Source organism: Kogia breviceps, chromosome 14, assembly GCF_026419965.1.
Source record: "Kogia breviceps isolate mKogBre1 chromosome 14, mKogBre1 haplotype 1, whole genome shotgun sequence".
NCBI lineage: Eukaryota > Metazoa > Chordata > Mammalia > Artiodactyla > Physeteridae > Kogia > Kogia breviceps.
In genome coordinates, this window is record NC_081323.1 from 50,522,967 (window position 1) to 50,537,385 (window position 14,419).

General features: G+C 47.3%; 2 protein-coding genes across 5 annotated transcripts; both read right to left on the reverse strand.

Moving 5' to 3' along the window:
- Window positions 1–395: 395 nt before the first annotated feature.
- On the reverse strand, window positions 396–11,212 carry MRPS26 (mitochondrial ribosomal protein S26). 3 transcript variants are annotated; one of them, XM_067012351.1, is made up of 5 exons: window positions 10,952–11,212; window positions 10,711–10,857; window positions 10,500–10,623; window positions 9,646–9,787; window positions 396–2,349 (listed from the first exon to the last, which is right to left on the reverse strand). In XM_067012351.1, the coding sequence occupies exons 1-4, from the start codon at window positions 11,161–11,163 to the stop codon at window positions 9,653–9,655; spliced, it is 618 nt and encodes a 205-aa protein (XP_066868452.1). In that variant the 5' UTR covers window positions 11,164–11,212; the 3' UTR covers window positions 396–2,349; window positions 9,646–9,652. The 3 variants fall into 3 exon arrangements, with proteins under 3 accessions (XP_066868452.1, XP_058893707.1, XP_058893706.1); XM_059037724.2 differs by lacking the exon at window positions 396–2,349 and adding an exon at window positions 5,089–5,747; XM_059037723.2 differs by lacking the exon at window positions 396–2,349 and having other exon boundaries at window positions 9,308–9,787.
- Window positions 11,213–11,260: 48 nt separating this feature from the next.
- Window positions 11,261–13,028, reverse strand: LOC131741137 (progonadoliberin-2). Of its 2 annotated transcripts, XM_067012353.1 has the most exons (3): window positions 12,863–13,028; window positions 12,582–12,718; window positions 11,261–11,471 (listed from the first exon to the last, which is right to left on the reverse strand). In XM_067012353.1, exons 1-3 carry the CDS (start codon window positions 13,011–13,013, stop codon window positions 11,433–11,435), a joined length of 327 nt encoding a protein of 108 aa, XP_066868454.1. In that variant the 5' UTR covers window positions 13,014–13,028; the 3' UTR covers window positions 11,261–11,432. The 2 variants fall into 2 exon arrangements, with proteins under 2 accessions (XP_066868454.1, XP_066868453.1); XM_067012352.1 differs by lacking the exon at window positions 11,261–11,471 and having other exon boundaries at window positions 12,534–12,718.
- Between the last annotated feature and the right edge of the window lie 1,391 nt (window positions 13,029–14,419).

Below are 14,419 nucleotides of genomic sequence, written 5' to 3' on the forward strand. Positions count from 1 at the left end.
CCAACCAGCTGGATCTAATTGACATTTATACAATACTTCACTCAAAAACAATATACACATCACTCAAAAACAAAATATACATTCTTTCTTTTTGTTTTTATTCCTGTTGGGATTTTTTTTAACCATTTAAAAATATTGAAGTATAGTTAAGTTACAATGTTGTGTTAGCTTCAGGTGTACAGCAAAGTGATACAGATATATATATATACACTTTTTCAGGTTCTTACAAGACATTGAATATAGTTTCCTGTGCTATACAGTAGGTCCTTGTTTTTGTTGTTGCTTTTTATTGAAGTATAGTTGATTTACAATGTGTTAATTTCTGCTATACAGCAAAGTGATTCAGTTATCCATATATATACATTATTTTTTAATATTCTTTTCCATTATGGTTTATCACAGGATATTGAATATAGTTCTCTGTGCTATATAGTAGGACCTTGTTGTTTATCCATTCTATATATAATAGCTTATATCTGCTAACACCAAACTCCCACTCCATCCCCCCCCAACCCCCTTTCCCTTGGCAACCACAAGTCTGTTCTCTATGCCTGTGAGTCTGTCTCTGTTTTGTAGATAGGGTCATTTGTGTCATAACTTGTTTAAAATGTACATTCTTTACAAAAGCACATGGAACACATTGACCAATAGACTATACTGTGGGTTATAAAATAATATCTAATTGATAAAACAATATCACAACTTTAATCAAAATTCCAGCAGGAATTTTTGTAACTACAGACAAGCTGAATCTAAAATTCAATTGGAAAGCAAGGAAACTGGAATAGCCAAAACAATTTGGTAAAAGAAGAATAAAGGTGGAGGAATCATACTATCTGATTTTAAGAATTACCATAAAGTTACAATAATCAAGACACATAGACCAGGGGGACATAATAGAGAATCTAAAAATAGGTCCACACAAATATGGCCAACTGATTTTTTAAAATACTGTATTTTAAAATATTTAAAGACTCACAAAAAGTTGCAAAAAATAATACAGAGATTTAATCTATACCTTTTATGCAGCTTCCCTCAAGATCCCCCATTGATAGTGTTTCATATAACCCAAAACCAGGAAACTGACAAAGTCAGTTTATTTATTTATTTATGGTTGCCTTGTGTCTTCGTTGTTGAGCGTGGGCTTTCTCTAGTTGCAGTGAGTGGGGGCTACTCTTAGATGTGGTGCGTGGGCTTCTCATTGTGGCTTCTTTTTGTTGCAGAGCATGGGCTCTAGGCACGTGGGCTTCAGCAGTTGTGGCACACGGGCTCAGTAGTTGTGGCTCGAGGGCTCTAGAGTGCAGGCTCAGTAGTTGTGGCGCACGAGCTTAGTAGTTGTGGCTCGAGGGCTCTAGAGTGCAGGCTCAGTAGTTGTGGCGCACGGGCTTAGTTGCTCCGTGGCATGTGAGACCCTCCTGGCCCAGGGCTCGAATCCATGTCCCTTGCATTGGCAGGAGGATTCTTAACCACTGTGCCACCAGGGAAGTCCCATGTCAGTTGATTTTTGACAGATGTTCAAAGGCAATTCAAAGGAGAAAAATCTAGTCTTTTCAACAAGTGGTTCAAGAACTATTAGATATCATATGTAAAATAATGAAACTTGACTTAAACTTCACACCTTATACAAATATTAACTGACATGGTTTATAGATCTAAATGTAAAACTGAAGACTATCAAACTTTTAGAATAGTAGGAAAAAAATGTTTATTACCTGTGATTAGGTAATGAGTCTTAGATATGACACCAAAAGCATGATTCATGAAAGAAAAAAAATCGATAATCTAGGCTTCATCAAAACTAAAAAATTCGGATAAAAATCACAATGAGACACCCATTGGGATCTATCAAAATCAACCAAACAAACAAACAAAAAAAACAAAAACAGAAAATAACGTGTTGGCAAGGATGTAGACAAACGAACTTTTGTGCACTATTGGTGGGAATGTAAAATGGTACAGCTGCCATGGAAAATAGTATGGTGATTCCTCAAAAAATTAAAAATAAAATTCCCATATGATCCAGCAATTCTACTTCGGGGTATATATCCAAAAGAATTGAAAGCACGGTCTTGAAGAGATATTTGTATACCCATGTCCATAGCAACATTATTCACAATAGCCAAAATGTGGAATCAGCCTAAGTGTCCATGGGTGGATGAATGGGTAAACAAAATGTGGTATATACATACATAGGAATACCATTGTATTTCAATGATCAATGTGACTTTTTTAAAAAGAAAGGAGGGAATTCCCCAGGAGTCCAGTGGTTAGGACTTGGTGCTTTTATTGCTGGGCCTGGGTTCGATCCCTAGTCAGGGAACTAAGATCCCAAAAGCTGCGTGGCATGGCCTGAAAAAAAAAAAAAGCAAATTCTGACACATGATGCAACGTGGATAAACCTTGAAGACATCATGCTAAGTGAATAAGCCAGTCACAAAAAAGACAAATACTGTATGATTTCACTTATTTGAGATATCTAAAATAGTCAAATTCATAGAGACAGAAAGTAGAATGGTAGTTGTCAGAGGCTTGAAGGATGGGGAAATAGGGAGTTGATTTCTTGGGTAGATAATAACATTAGAGTTATTTTGGAAAATGACCTTGTTCTGAAATGATATATGTTTAAATGTTTAGAGATAAAGTGTTGTGACGGCTGCAACTTACTTTCAAATGAGAGGCAGAGAGAGGCAGACTGCAAACGTACAGAGAGCAACAGATTTAAGAGACAGAGTGATGTTAGAGGAAACAGACTGAGAGAACAACTACCTAGGTTCCTGCTGCCCTTCCTTCTTTCATTTCTTTGTAAAAATAATGTAGTCAAATTTACCAACTTTTGAAGGCCCTGTCACTGTCTTGGTGAGGCTGCCCTCTGCTGGAGGTAGGGGAAGCTGCACAGTGGATCTTGGCTTCCTCCCGCAATTGATTCCCAGTTTTACTGTATTTGGCATATAATTCTTTTGAGGAATCACCATATTGTTTTAGTTCGTGGTATGAGTTTAAGGCCATTCTCTAGTTTCATTTAACATGTGTTGAGCACCTACTAAGTCCCAAGCACTGAACTTCAGCTTTACACGAATGTCTCATTTAATTACAATAATCTTACAGGTAGATATTAGTATTATTCCTATTTTACTTTTGAGGAAACTGAGGCATAGAGAGACTAAGAAATGTTCCCAAAGACATTGGGAACAAAGTAGTATGAAGGGGAGCTGGGATTCAAATGCAGGCAGATTGCACCAGGTTTGTAACCACTAAGCTACGTTGCCTCTCACCACAATTTCTCTATTTTTAACTTATTCATATGGATTTCTGGATTGAAGCAGTGAGCAGGGAAATCAGGCAAACACTCCCATATCTCTTGGAGATTTTTAATTTCTACTATAAACTCACAAAAGGGTCCCGGAAGCCACAAGGTGTGACTCAATCAGCTCAAGTCATCCCCAAATTAGTTTCCTGGAGCAGTTATTCTACTTGCAAAGATCATCCAAAAACAAAAACTTAAATTTTGCCGGGTCAGGAAGTAACTGAAATACTGGAAATTGCTTGTTATTATTGGCTATATAATTTTATTTATTTAATTTTTTTATTGAAGTATAGTTGATTTACAATGTTGTTAGTTTCAGGTGTACAGCAAAGTGATTCATATATATATATACACACACATACATATATATACACACATATATACATATAAATTCTTTTTCATTATAGGTTTTTTACAAGATATTGAATATAGTTCCCTGTGCTATATAGTAGGTCCTTGTTGGTTATTTTATATAGAGTAGTGTGTACCTGTTAATCCCAAACTCCCAATTTATCCCTCCCCCTGACCTTTCCCCTTTGGTAACTGTAACATTGCTTTCTATGTCTGAGTCTGTTTCTGTTTTCTAAATAAGTTCATTTGCATCATTTTTTTAGATTCCACATAAGTGATATCATATATTTGTCTTTGATTTACTTCACCTAGAATGATAATCTCTAGGTACATCCATATTGCTGCAAATGGCATTATTTCATTCTTTTTTATGGCTGAGTAATAGTCCATTGTATATGTACAACACATCTTCTTTATCCATTCATCTGTTGATGTACACTTAGGTTGCGTCTGTGTCTTGGAGATTGTAAATAGTGCTGCTATGAACATTGGGGTGCATGTTATCTTTTCTAATTAGAGTTCTCGTCTTTTGCAGATATACGCCCAGGAGTGGGATTGCTGGATCATACGGCAACTCTATTTTTAGTTGTTAAAGGAAACTCCATAGTGGCTACACCAATTTACATTCCCACCAGCAGCGTAGAAGGATTCCCTTTTCTCCACACTCTCCAGCATTTATTATTTGTAGACTTTTTTTTTTAATGTGGGGGAATGATGATTTATTGAAGGCCTACTATGGACCGAGTGATTTATTTGTAGACTTTTTTTTTTTTTTTTTTTTTTTTTGCTGTACGCGGGCCTCTCACTGTTGTGGCCTCTCCCGTTGCGGAGCACAGGCTCCAGACGCACAGGCTCAGCGGCCATGGCTCACGGGCCCAGCCCCTCCGCGGCATGTGGGATCTTCCCGGACCAGGGCACGAACCCGTGTCCCCTGCATTGGCAGGCGGACTCGCAACCACTGCGCCACCAGGGAAGCCCTATTTGTAGGCTTTTTGATGATGGCCATTCTGACCGTGTGAGGTGATCCCTCATTGTAGTTTTGATTTGCATTTCTCTAATAATTAGCAATGCTGAGCATCTTTTCATGTGCCTGTTGGTCTTCTGTATGTCTTCTTTGGAGAAATGTATACTTAAGTTTTCTGCCCATTTTTTGGTGGGGTTGCTTTTATTTTGATACTGAGTTGTATGAGTTGTTTGTATATTTCGGAAATTAAGCCTTTGTTGGTCACATCGTTTGCAAATATTTTCTTCCAGTCCATATGTTGTCTGGGAAATTTGTCATTTAAAAACATTTCCAAAGTGCTGAATGTCACAGGCAGCAATAAAATATTCAGAGGGAAAAAACCATGTGTCTCACACAAAGAAGTGACAATCCTGATAAATGATGATAAAAAAGATGTATATAGAACAGTTGCTTACAAAACTGCTGTTTTCAAAAATATGTATTTTAATGACCTTTGCCAAACAATTTGGAGATATTTTACATGAAACTCTTCTTGACAAATAAAATTTGTCTATTATTAAAAGTTAGAATTAAACTATGTTTTTAGACAAAATTTTATTTGAAAGTATCACATTTTTCAGATTAAAAAACAAGCTAGTGATATGCTGTTTGTTGCTATTGATAATTTTTGCAGAATTTCAGAAAGTGTGAATCCCTGATTGCCAAAATATATGACTGTCTCAAATTTCATCTCGCCTTATTTTAAAGAAGTCCCCACAAAACAATTCTGCCTATCCCATTCTAAATACTGTAAGTTGTGAGAAACAGTGCTTCTAAAAAAATTGGTTTGTACTGGTTATTCAACCATTGCTCTCAGTTCCACAGGAGGCTGGAGGCCTGCACACATTTCCCAGCCTTCCTTGCCAGCTGGCTTCCATTATGACAGTAACATAAGAGTCACTGACAAAAGATTTGTCTTTAAAGCCAGAGGAAGGGCAAATCCACATTTCCCCTCAGCTTCTGGTACTTCTGGCAGCTGCAGCAGCAGTGGAGGTGGTTAAGTGTGGCTCCTGGGTTCCTTCCTGCACAGGCACTGCAGTTCCAGCAGCAGCAACAGGTCAGCCAGCACCAGCACTTGCGGGCTTGGCTCTGGCAGTGACAGGCAAAGGTGCAATAGTCATGGCTGACGTTTATACCTCAGTTATGGGTTTCCCAGATACAAAGTCCCACTCTCAGACCATTTTCTCCCGCATGAGCCAGCATTAAAAAAATAAGTGTGAATATAACACTTCCCTCAGCGAGGGAAAATGCCCAAAGAATGGTGGAAGATTATTAGGTATCAGTGACCCACAGAGCCACTGTACAGTACTGGTGAGGGTGGGGCTTATGCAGCTCTGCCTTTCTTTATGTCACTTTATTGGGCCCCATGGCAGTATGGTGGTCTTCCTTACAGGTTCTAAATCTCAAGGCTTTGTAAACTGCACTATGAATTTACCAGACATGGATGTTCACATTCATGGCTTATGCATTTACCTGCACTGAGGAAATACTCATCGAAGTACCCCTCGGGAGAAATGCCTGTTTGTTTCAGGATCTGGGATTGCAAATATCGCTTCTGATTTCCTATTTGGGAAGGAAAGAGTTCCAAGCTTGACTCTTCCTGCCAGAATTCAGAATTGCCCTCATTTTAGCCGTCAACTAGGCTTGTTTCCTAGGTATCCATTTCACTTCTGTACTTATGTCAGGAAAATACCCACAGGGTAAGTTCAGGGGGAAATTTCCCAAAGATTTCAGGGAACATTGGATACATTGGGGACACAGAAAATCTGGAGTATACTGCAAAAATATGGGGAATGACTTTAGGCTTACTGAGGTCTAGGTAGTCTCCTTGACGGAACAGACTGAGGCACCCGGCACCCATTCACGTGGCAAATACATTCTTTTCTGTCCACTTGGACTACTACTAGCAGCATGCCTTGACCTGGCAGCAGTATATCACCACAACCCAGCCCCAAAGGGGAATAACTCTGCACAACCTAATCCTCAAGACCCTGACCACCCACCCCAAGCCAAGGACATAATGGTGGTCCACTTCACTGACGTCATGCTGCTTTTCCTAGAGAATTGGAAGCAGCAAGAATCCTGCGTGTTTTGGTAAAACACCTATGCTTTTCTTTTCTGGCCATACTGCGAGGCTTGCAGGATCTTAGTTGCCCGACCAGGGACTGAACCCGTGCCACAGCAGTGAAAGCGCCGAGTCCTAACCACTGGACCACCACTGAACTTCCCAAAACAACTATGCTTGATCAGGGACATAAATCCTGGGAAAAAAGTGCTCACTCAACCAAGTTCTTGGGGGTCAGCATACCTCTCTCAACAAGTGAAACACAAATTCTACTTGTCCCCTATCTTCTCTACCCTATTGTGCACAAAGCACAGTAGGCCTCTTCAAATTTTGGTGAAAGCATTTACATTTGGGTATTGTGCTCCAAATGCATTTATTGGGTAGCCCTCAAATCTACTACTAAGTGGGGCCTTGAGCAAGAAAAGATTCTCTCTAGGAGGTATAAGCTCACGTTGTCTGTAGCAGATCCAAACTGTATTTGGAACTTGAGGTAAGAATCAGAAGAGACCCTGGTGTTTCTGAGCAAGACTGCCCATCAGGTTAACTATTAGGGTTCTACTGGAGATTAGGCATTCTTCCGTGGTACACCACATAACTCTGCAACCTGGACTGGGTATGACCTGACAGCTTACGTGTGCACCTAGCAGCACTTTACAATCCATTAAATGCAGGTACAGATGGCACTAGGCTTGAATTAACCCTGAAGTTACTAAACTGCCTATTTGTGCCGAAACCAGTAAGATGGCTGTGGGTGGAGAACAAAAATGTTCAAGCTTGGTAGCTCTGCATGACATGCTGCCATCAGCAGTGAATGCTAAGGAATTATAGCCCCACGCAGGACAGCAGTGAAGGAAACACACCCCAAAGACAGAGTTTCAAGAAAGTATGACACTGTCTCCTGTACCTGAAGACAGATGGCTTGTCTGGATCCTGACAGAAAAGCAAGGACTTCCCCAAACAGGCTCAATGTCCCATGTGAAAGCTCACCAAAGGCTTCCTCTGCAGGGGACCAGATGGTCCACTCCTCACCATAACAAAGCCCAAGGCTGTGGGTACAATCCATGGCCCACAATGTGTGCCCATCAGCTCACCCTAGAAATTACGCTGAGCACCTGAAATCCAGGACTCCACTGTGCTGTGCCTGGGCTCAGTACCAGGGAAAAGAAGAGCTATTACCAGCCTGAGGAGGGAGGCCATTGCCCTCAGGGATGCAATACCCTGATGGGGACTGTGTCCTAGGCACTATGATAATCATGGCCCTTTGCTTGCATCTCTATTACCTGCTTCCCTACCTGAACATGAGGGATTGCCCATATTCCCTAAAAGGTTTTCATTTCTTGAGGGTCTCAGGTCCTATCTACAACATGGGAACTAAGGAAAAAAGCAAGGATTCTGTTTTGTTTTTTCCTCTGGTGGCATCTAGGCAAAGTTCAGTGAATGGTGGCAAAGGGACATAAGCTCCGGCCCAGAGAAACATGTCTCTTCCTCACCCTGGATATTCTTGGAGGGGCTGCACCTGAGCAGGGGCTATGGATCTGTATGCTCACTTATTCAACCTGTGAACTTTATTTTATTTTAATATTTATTTATTTAGGCTGCGCCAGGTCTTAGTTGAGGCCTACGGGATCTTTTAGTTGTGGCATGTGGACTCTTAGCTGTGGCATGCATGCAGGATCTAGATTCCCAACCAGGGATTGAACCCGGGCCCCCTCCATTGGGAGCACAGAGTCTTACCCACTGGACCACCAGGAAAGTCCCCAACCTTGTGAACTTTAATCACAAGTATTTCTGGTTTGCTCCAAGTGCTTGACAAGCCACACTGACCTTATAAAGGTCAATCAAGCCTCTGCCAGCACCAACCTGGTGTGTAGTCCAAGGAAGCTGACACTGCCAGGGTAAATGTGGGTCACCGAGGCCAAGGGTGGAGAGGGCCACCAGAAGAAATGGGGTCTTCTTGCCTTCTGTGTCTTGAGCACACCAGACCCTGGCCAGCAAAACTGAGGGTCAAGCAGAAGCAGGTCTTTGGCCAATGGCTACTTTGTGGCTCAGTTACTGGGTGATACCTGCTCCTTGCTGGAGCCTGAAAGCCCTAGATCAGGGGTCAACAAACTTTTTCTGTAAAAAGTCATATAGGACTTCCCTGGTGGTCCAGTGGTTAAGACTCTGCACTTCCACTGCAGGAAGCACAGGTCTGATCCCTGGTAGGGAAGTTCTGCATGCCGCATGGTGTGGCTCCCCCACCCCAAAATAAGTCATAATGGGAGGGCAGCTAAATTAGGAGTTTGGGATTAAAATATACACATTACTATATATAAAACAGATAACCAGCAAGGACCTACTGTACAGCACAGGGAACTATATTATCTTGTAATAACCTATAATGGAAAAGAATCTAAAAAAGGATAGATGTATATGTATAACTCAATCACTCTGCCGTACACCTGAAACAAAACATTGTAAATCAACTATATTTCAAGTTTAAAAGTCATGTAACAACACTTTAGACTTTGCAAGTCATAAGGTCTCTGCTGCACTGCTCATCTCTGCCATTGCAGTGTGAGAGCAGTCAATGAATAGCTGTGGCTGTGTTCCAATACACTTTATTTACAAAAAGAAGCAATAGGCCAGATTTGGCCTAAGGACTGCAATATGCCAGGCACTGGACCTTGAGGATACTCAGGAGATGCTCCTCTGTGAGATGGAAAACGTCTAAGGTCTGGTGCTTTGCTAAGAGTTGTACATGGGTGCAGAACAGGGCACTGTGTGTGTGGAGTTTCTGACCAAGTGGTCGGTGCTGAGGCCCAAAAGTGAAGGCTGCATTGGAATAGGTAGAGCCTCCTCCTTCATAAGAAACAACTGCTTTATTCCAGATCAGGCCCAACCCCCCTACCCCTACGGTCCCTGGGTGGACACTGTCCTTACTGGGTCCTCAGGAGCCCTTGTGCTGTGGCCTGACCACCAGTCCCTCTCTGGTGATGGCCCAATTGTAGCTCTTGGGGGAGTCCAACGCTTCTTCTACCCGCGCCTCCAGGTTCTCTCGGGTGATGAAGTTTTTTGCCTCCTCCTATTGGAAGAGAGAAGGCCAGCTGAATGGGAGCCCTCAGAACATGGCTGCTAGCCTTTAGCCCACTGAGGGAGGGGCTCCAGCTCTCCAGTGGGAAAGATGTCTGCAGCCCAGATCTTCTCTAAGCACCCCATGACCTTCCAGTGGAAGAACATCAGGCAGCTTTGCCACATTCAGTTCTCTTAGACAATCATCCCCTGGACACTTTGGACAAAACCCACAACACCAGCTGTGACAATTCACTGGGTGGAATCAGTCTCTCAATATCTCTCTCAAACTGTCCTTCTCCCTCTATTACTTTAACTCAAGCCTCATCCATTCTCGCTGGATCACTTCTAACTGGTCTCCCTGCTTTTAAGTCTCACACCTGTCATCCCAGGCCAAAATGTTTAAACCCTTCGGTGACTTTCCCACCCTCACGGCAAAATATAAACTCCTTGGGGAACGCGGGGGCCAGTCTCACAGACAGCGGCTAGCCACGTGAACACTGCAGTGTCAACTCTCACCTCCCTGTCTTCGCTCCTGACAGGCACTCTCCCTGCACGCCTCTTCTTCCAAATCCTCACCTGCTAACCCCGTGTCAAGACACAAGGCTACTCTCTTCCCTCTGCATGTAGCCGGGGCCCCACCTCCCCCACCTGGCTGCGCGCAGGACTTGCGGCACCTGCGGAGTTCACGGCCTACAGCCCCACCCTCTGGAGACACGGCCCACCTGCAGCTGCAGCACTTCACGCTCCTTGAGCTGCGCCCAAGCCTGCGCCTCTCGGGCCTGCCGGGCCTCCTCCTCCGCCTGTTGCCGCTCCTGCTCCTGCGCCTCCTGCCGCAGCCTGGCCATCCTGGTTATAGTGAGAGGCCGACGTTGAGCGTGGCTGGATGTCTCCGGGCCGACAAGGCGTCCCCGCCCCGCCTCCCGCCCCACTCACCGCAGCTCGCGCAGCCGCTGGTTCTCCGACTGGTTCCAGGCCATCAGCTCGCGGTGCTCAGCGGCGTCCTCTCGTGCCTTGCGCTCTGCCAAGACACCGGCCCGGGCCTCGTGCACCTTCTTGCGCACCTCGGAGACGAACTCCAGCCTGGACGGAGACGCGTCCAAGGTTGGCACTCTCTTCGCCCACCCGCCCTAACACACACGCCGGACGGCACCGCCTCCCCCTCCGTCACACACACCTGAGGGCGCGCACCGTCTGGCGGTACTGCCTGTAACGCTCCGTCAGCACGAAGAATTCCGCAGGATCCACAGCGGGTGGGGTCGCCACGCGCCCGACCTTGGACTTGGCCGGCGGGTCGTGGCGGGTCTTGCGGCAGCGCGCGTGGAGCAGAAACGGGGCTGGAGGCCGGCCCATGGGCCGCGCACCCAGGGCGCTCACCGCGCGAAGCATGGCCAGACCGCCCACCGTCCGGCGCGCCGCAGGGCATCACTGGGGCCCGGAAGTGGGCGCGGGGCACCACGGGACGCGTAGTCCGCGGGCTCCGCCCCCACCCTCTGTTGCTCGCTGACATTTGCGTCCGCCCCCGCCCTCCGGAACCTGGCTGTGTCCTCCCTGCGGGGCCGGGTTCCGACCTGCATCCCTCCAGCCCCCACCAGGGGAAGGGTCTCAATGGAGAGAGAGGGGACAAAGGATGCAGCAACTTCAGGGACCTCACACCTTTACTGGAGGGCAGCGGGGCGCGGCGCTCGGGGTCGGCTCTGCGGGAGGAGGGGGCGATCATTCCCCCGGACGCTCTGGTCACCTGACCGCCGAGCTGTGGCCTTACCCGCCCCCTCCTCTCCTCCCCTCCTCTTCCCTCGCCTCCCGGCTTGGCCTCGCTGCTTAGGATTGGCCGACGGCCGGTGTTGTGGCTTCCTCGTCCTGCGGACGCCCCCTAGCCTCCTAGAAGACCCAGCCTGCGGGTTCTCTAGCTCATTGGGCTTAAGGGCGTTGCCCACCTGATATCTAAAAACCCGAGCTCACACCGACTGAAATTAGGCGATAACCGTCTTGCCTTATAGGAATTTACGCTTTCTCCTTTAGTTATCGTGCTCCCATGGTGCACTTTAAAATACAATTTGCAAAATAATAAACCATCTCCCTACATCTGTCTTCTGCTATTGGCTTTGGGGAGCTCTGCAATCATAGTCATTCCCAGTGCACGTATCAATGACCACCTGGTTATCGGGGCCGTACTGCAGAGTGTGAGGTCACACCCCTCACCTCTTTGCACTGTCTGTGGGCGCCCACCTTGAGCCACGTTGGCTTCCCTTGGCTGTCTAGAAGCCTAGGGGACTTCACAGCCGCCACTGTCTTATTTATGGAGATTTTTAGTACCTCCTTCTACTCCACTAGTGACTTCTAATCTTTTACTTAAACATAGTATTTCATCATAAATTGTCTAGGATTGGGGCTTCCCTGGTGGCGGAGTGATTAAGAATCCGCCTGCCAGTGCAGGGGACACGGGTTGGAGCCCTGGTCCGGGAAGATCCCACATGCTGAGGAGCAGCTAAGCCCGCGAGCCATGGCCGCTGAGCCTGCGCTCTAGAGCCCGCGAGCCACAACTACTGAGCCCATGTGCCACAACTACTGAAACCCATGCACCTAGAGCTGTGCTCCGCAACGAGAAGCCACCACAATGAGAAGTCTGCACACCACAACGAAGAGTAGCCCCCCCTCGCCGCAACTAGAGAAATCCTGCACACAGCAAAAAAGACCCCAAGGCAGCCAAAAATAAATAACTCAGTGGTGTGTCATTCCCCCTCACTCCCAGCCAGTTCTTAGCTGGCCCCTAGTGGCCAACGCTGGGGACCTTTCACTCTACTTACCAGCAGTGTCTGCACCAGGTGCTGCTTCCTGCGGAGGAGCCACCGGGCCATGGTCCTACTCTCCCAGGGCACACTGTCCTCAGGGGGAGCCAGAACATCACTTGGGAGGTTGGGGACAATTTGGCCTGGGCTGTGAGCTGCAGTGCCCAGAACCCTTCCTTAGAAGGGAACTGAGGCTGCAGCCTGCCCTCACCACCTCCACCCAAGGCTTGAGGTAGATGAAAGAGCCCCAGCCAGCACCTTTTTCTTTTCACTTAGGCTGGGGAGACCCTTCAGCTCACCTGGGGGCCCAGGAGTATGTTGGGGGTCATGGAGTGAGCTGGAGGCTTGCTCTCCTTCAGGGTGCCAGCTGTGGGACCAGTGCTGAGCCTTTGAGGGTTCAGGGTGGGTGGTCAGCAGCAGCGCCAGGAGGCCTAGCCCAAAGCTGGCCATGGCAGGGCTGCTCCCATGGACAGTAGACAGCACTCAAAGAGTGCTCCCATCCATACCCCCTTCCTCTTCCTCCGGGGTCCTCTTGGACAACTGGTGTTTCAGGGGCAGCTTCAGTGTCTCCTAATGTTCTTCTCTCTTCTGCTATTGCTCCTTATACCAGGACTACAGGGGTCTGGACCCTGAGGGCTCCTGGCAACTAGCCACCTCCCAGAACCCCTGGGGCACAGAGGCTCCCTGCTTTGCCAGTTGAGGGCCTTCCCCAGTAGGGCAGGACTACCCTTTCTTCCCTCAGGGATCCCAGAAGTGAGAGAAGGTTGGAGAGAGGAACAGGGAAGTTGTTCAAGAGACAGGCAGCAGTGTGGGGGCATCTGGGGCACCCAGTGCTGGGGGACGTTACTGGCAGGCCCTCAGCTCCTTTTCCCTGTGGGTTGCTATCTCTCTTCCATGGCAGTTGGGGATGTGGAATGGATGTGTGGTGGTTACAGGGGCAAGGGTTTCTACGCCTTGTCCCTCCCACGCTAGGGGCAGCAGGCACAGGAATAGTGTTGTTGGGGAGAGATGAGGGAAAGGGGGCTTTTCTGGGCATGGGTCAGGAGTAGAGGGACTTGGGAGGGGGAGGAGGAGCAGTGTACCATGCACCTAGAATAGAGCTCCATCCCGGAGCCTCAGCCCTGGGGAGGGCAGCCTGCCTTTTCACTCACCGAGGGAGAGCTGTGGATGAAGTGGCTCCTTTGAGGTGGCTCCTCCAGGCAGCAGTGGAACCCAGGCAGCCAGACCCAAGATTTATTGCTCAGGTAGTTCCACCCACTGCTCTGGGCCCACAGACTCCAATGACGTCTCAAAGAGGGGATGGGTGGCAGCTCGCCACCAGCTCTCATCCCTTCCCAGTGTTTGTTCAGCTGCCGGCCCTGGGGTCACCAGACAGATGCCTCCTCCTTCCATCTTCCCAGGGATCTGAAGTCACAGGACTCCTGCTTCAGCCTGGCCTATGCCCCTGAAGTCTCATCTAGCCACTTCCATAGCTGCATTCTCAAGCTCCTGCCCTTAGGTCTAGAAAGCCCTCACAGCCCTCTCTGACACAGCAAACTATGGCCCTAAGAGAGGCAATGCCTGGGTTCTCCCTGAGTCCCACCCAGCTCAGGACCTTCCCTGGTAGGAAAGTGGGGGCCGAAGAGTGAGGAGCCCAGCAGCCTGTTAAGAAGTCTGGGAGAGCTATGACCACTCTTCCTGAGGGCTCGTTTGCCCACTTGTAAAATGGGTTGGGTGGGATGTCCTCATCCACACACCTGGGCACCAGGACTGGGTCACTCCAGGTGGAAGTAGGTTTGGGTGGGGCATAGCTACCCCACAGGTGCCCTCTCCTCCAAGCAGGTCCCTGACAGGGGGCCCAGTTAAGGGGGCAGTGC

Coding starts and splice junctions, on each gene's coding strand:
- MRPS26 (XM_067012351.1), bottom strand. CDS start 11,163: ATGCTTCGCGCGGTGAGCGCCCTGGGTGCGCGGCCCATGGGCCGGCCT. Junction 10,858..10,951: donor CAGACGGTGCGCGCCCTCAG/GTGTGTGTGACG, acceptor GTCTCCGTCCAG/GCTGGAGTTCGTCTCCGAGG. Junction 9,788..10,499: donor GTGAAGTGCTGCAGCTGCAG/GTGGGCCGTGTC, acceptor CTCTTCCAATAG/GAGGAGGCAAAAAACTTCAT.
- LOC131741137 (XM_067012352.1), bottom strand. CDS start 13,013: ATGGCCAGCTTTGGGCTAGGCCTCCTGGCGCTGCTGCTGACCACCCAC. Junction 12,719..12,862: donor ACATACTCCTGGGCCCCCAG/GTGAGCTGAAGG, acceptor TGGGCACTGCAG/CTCACAGCCCAGGCCAAATT.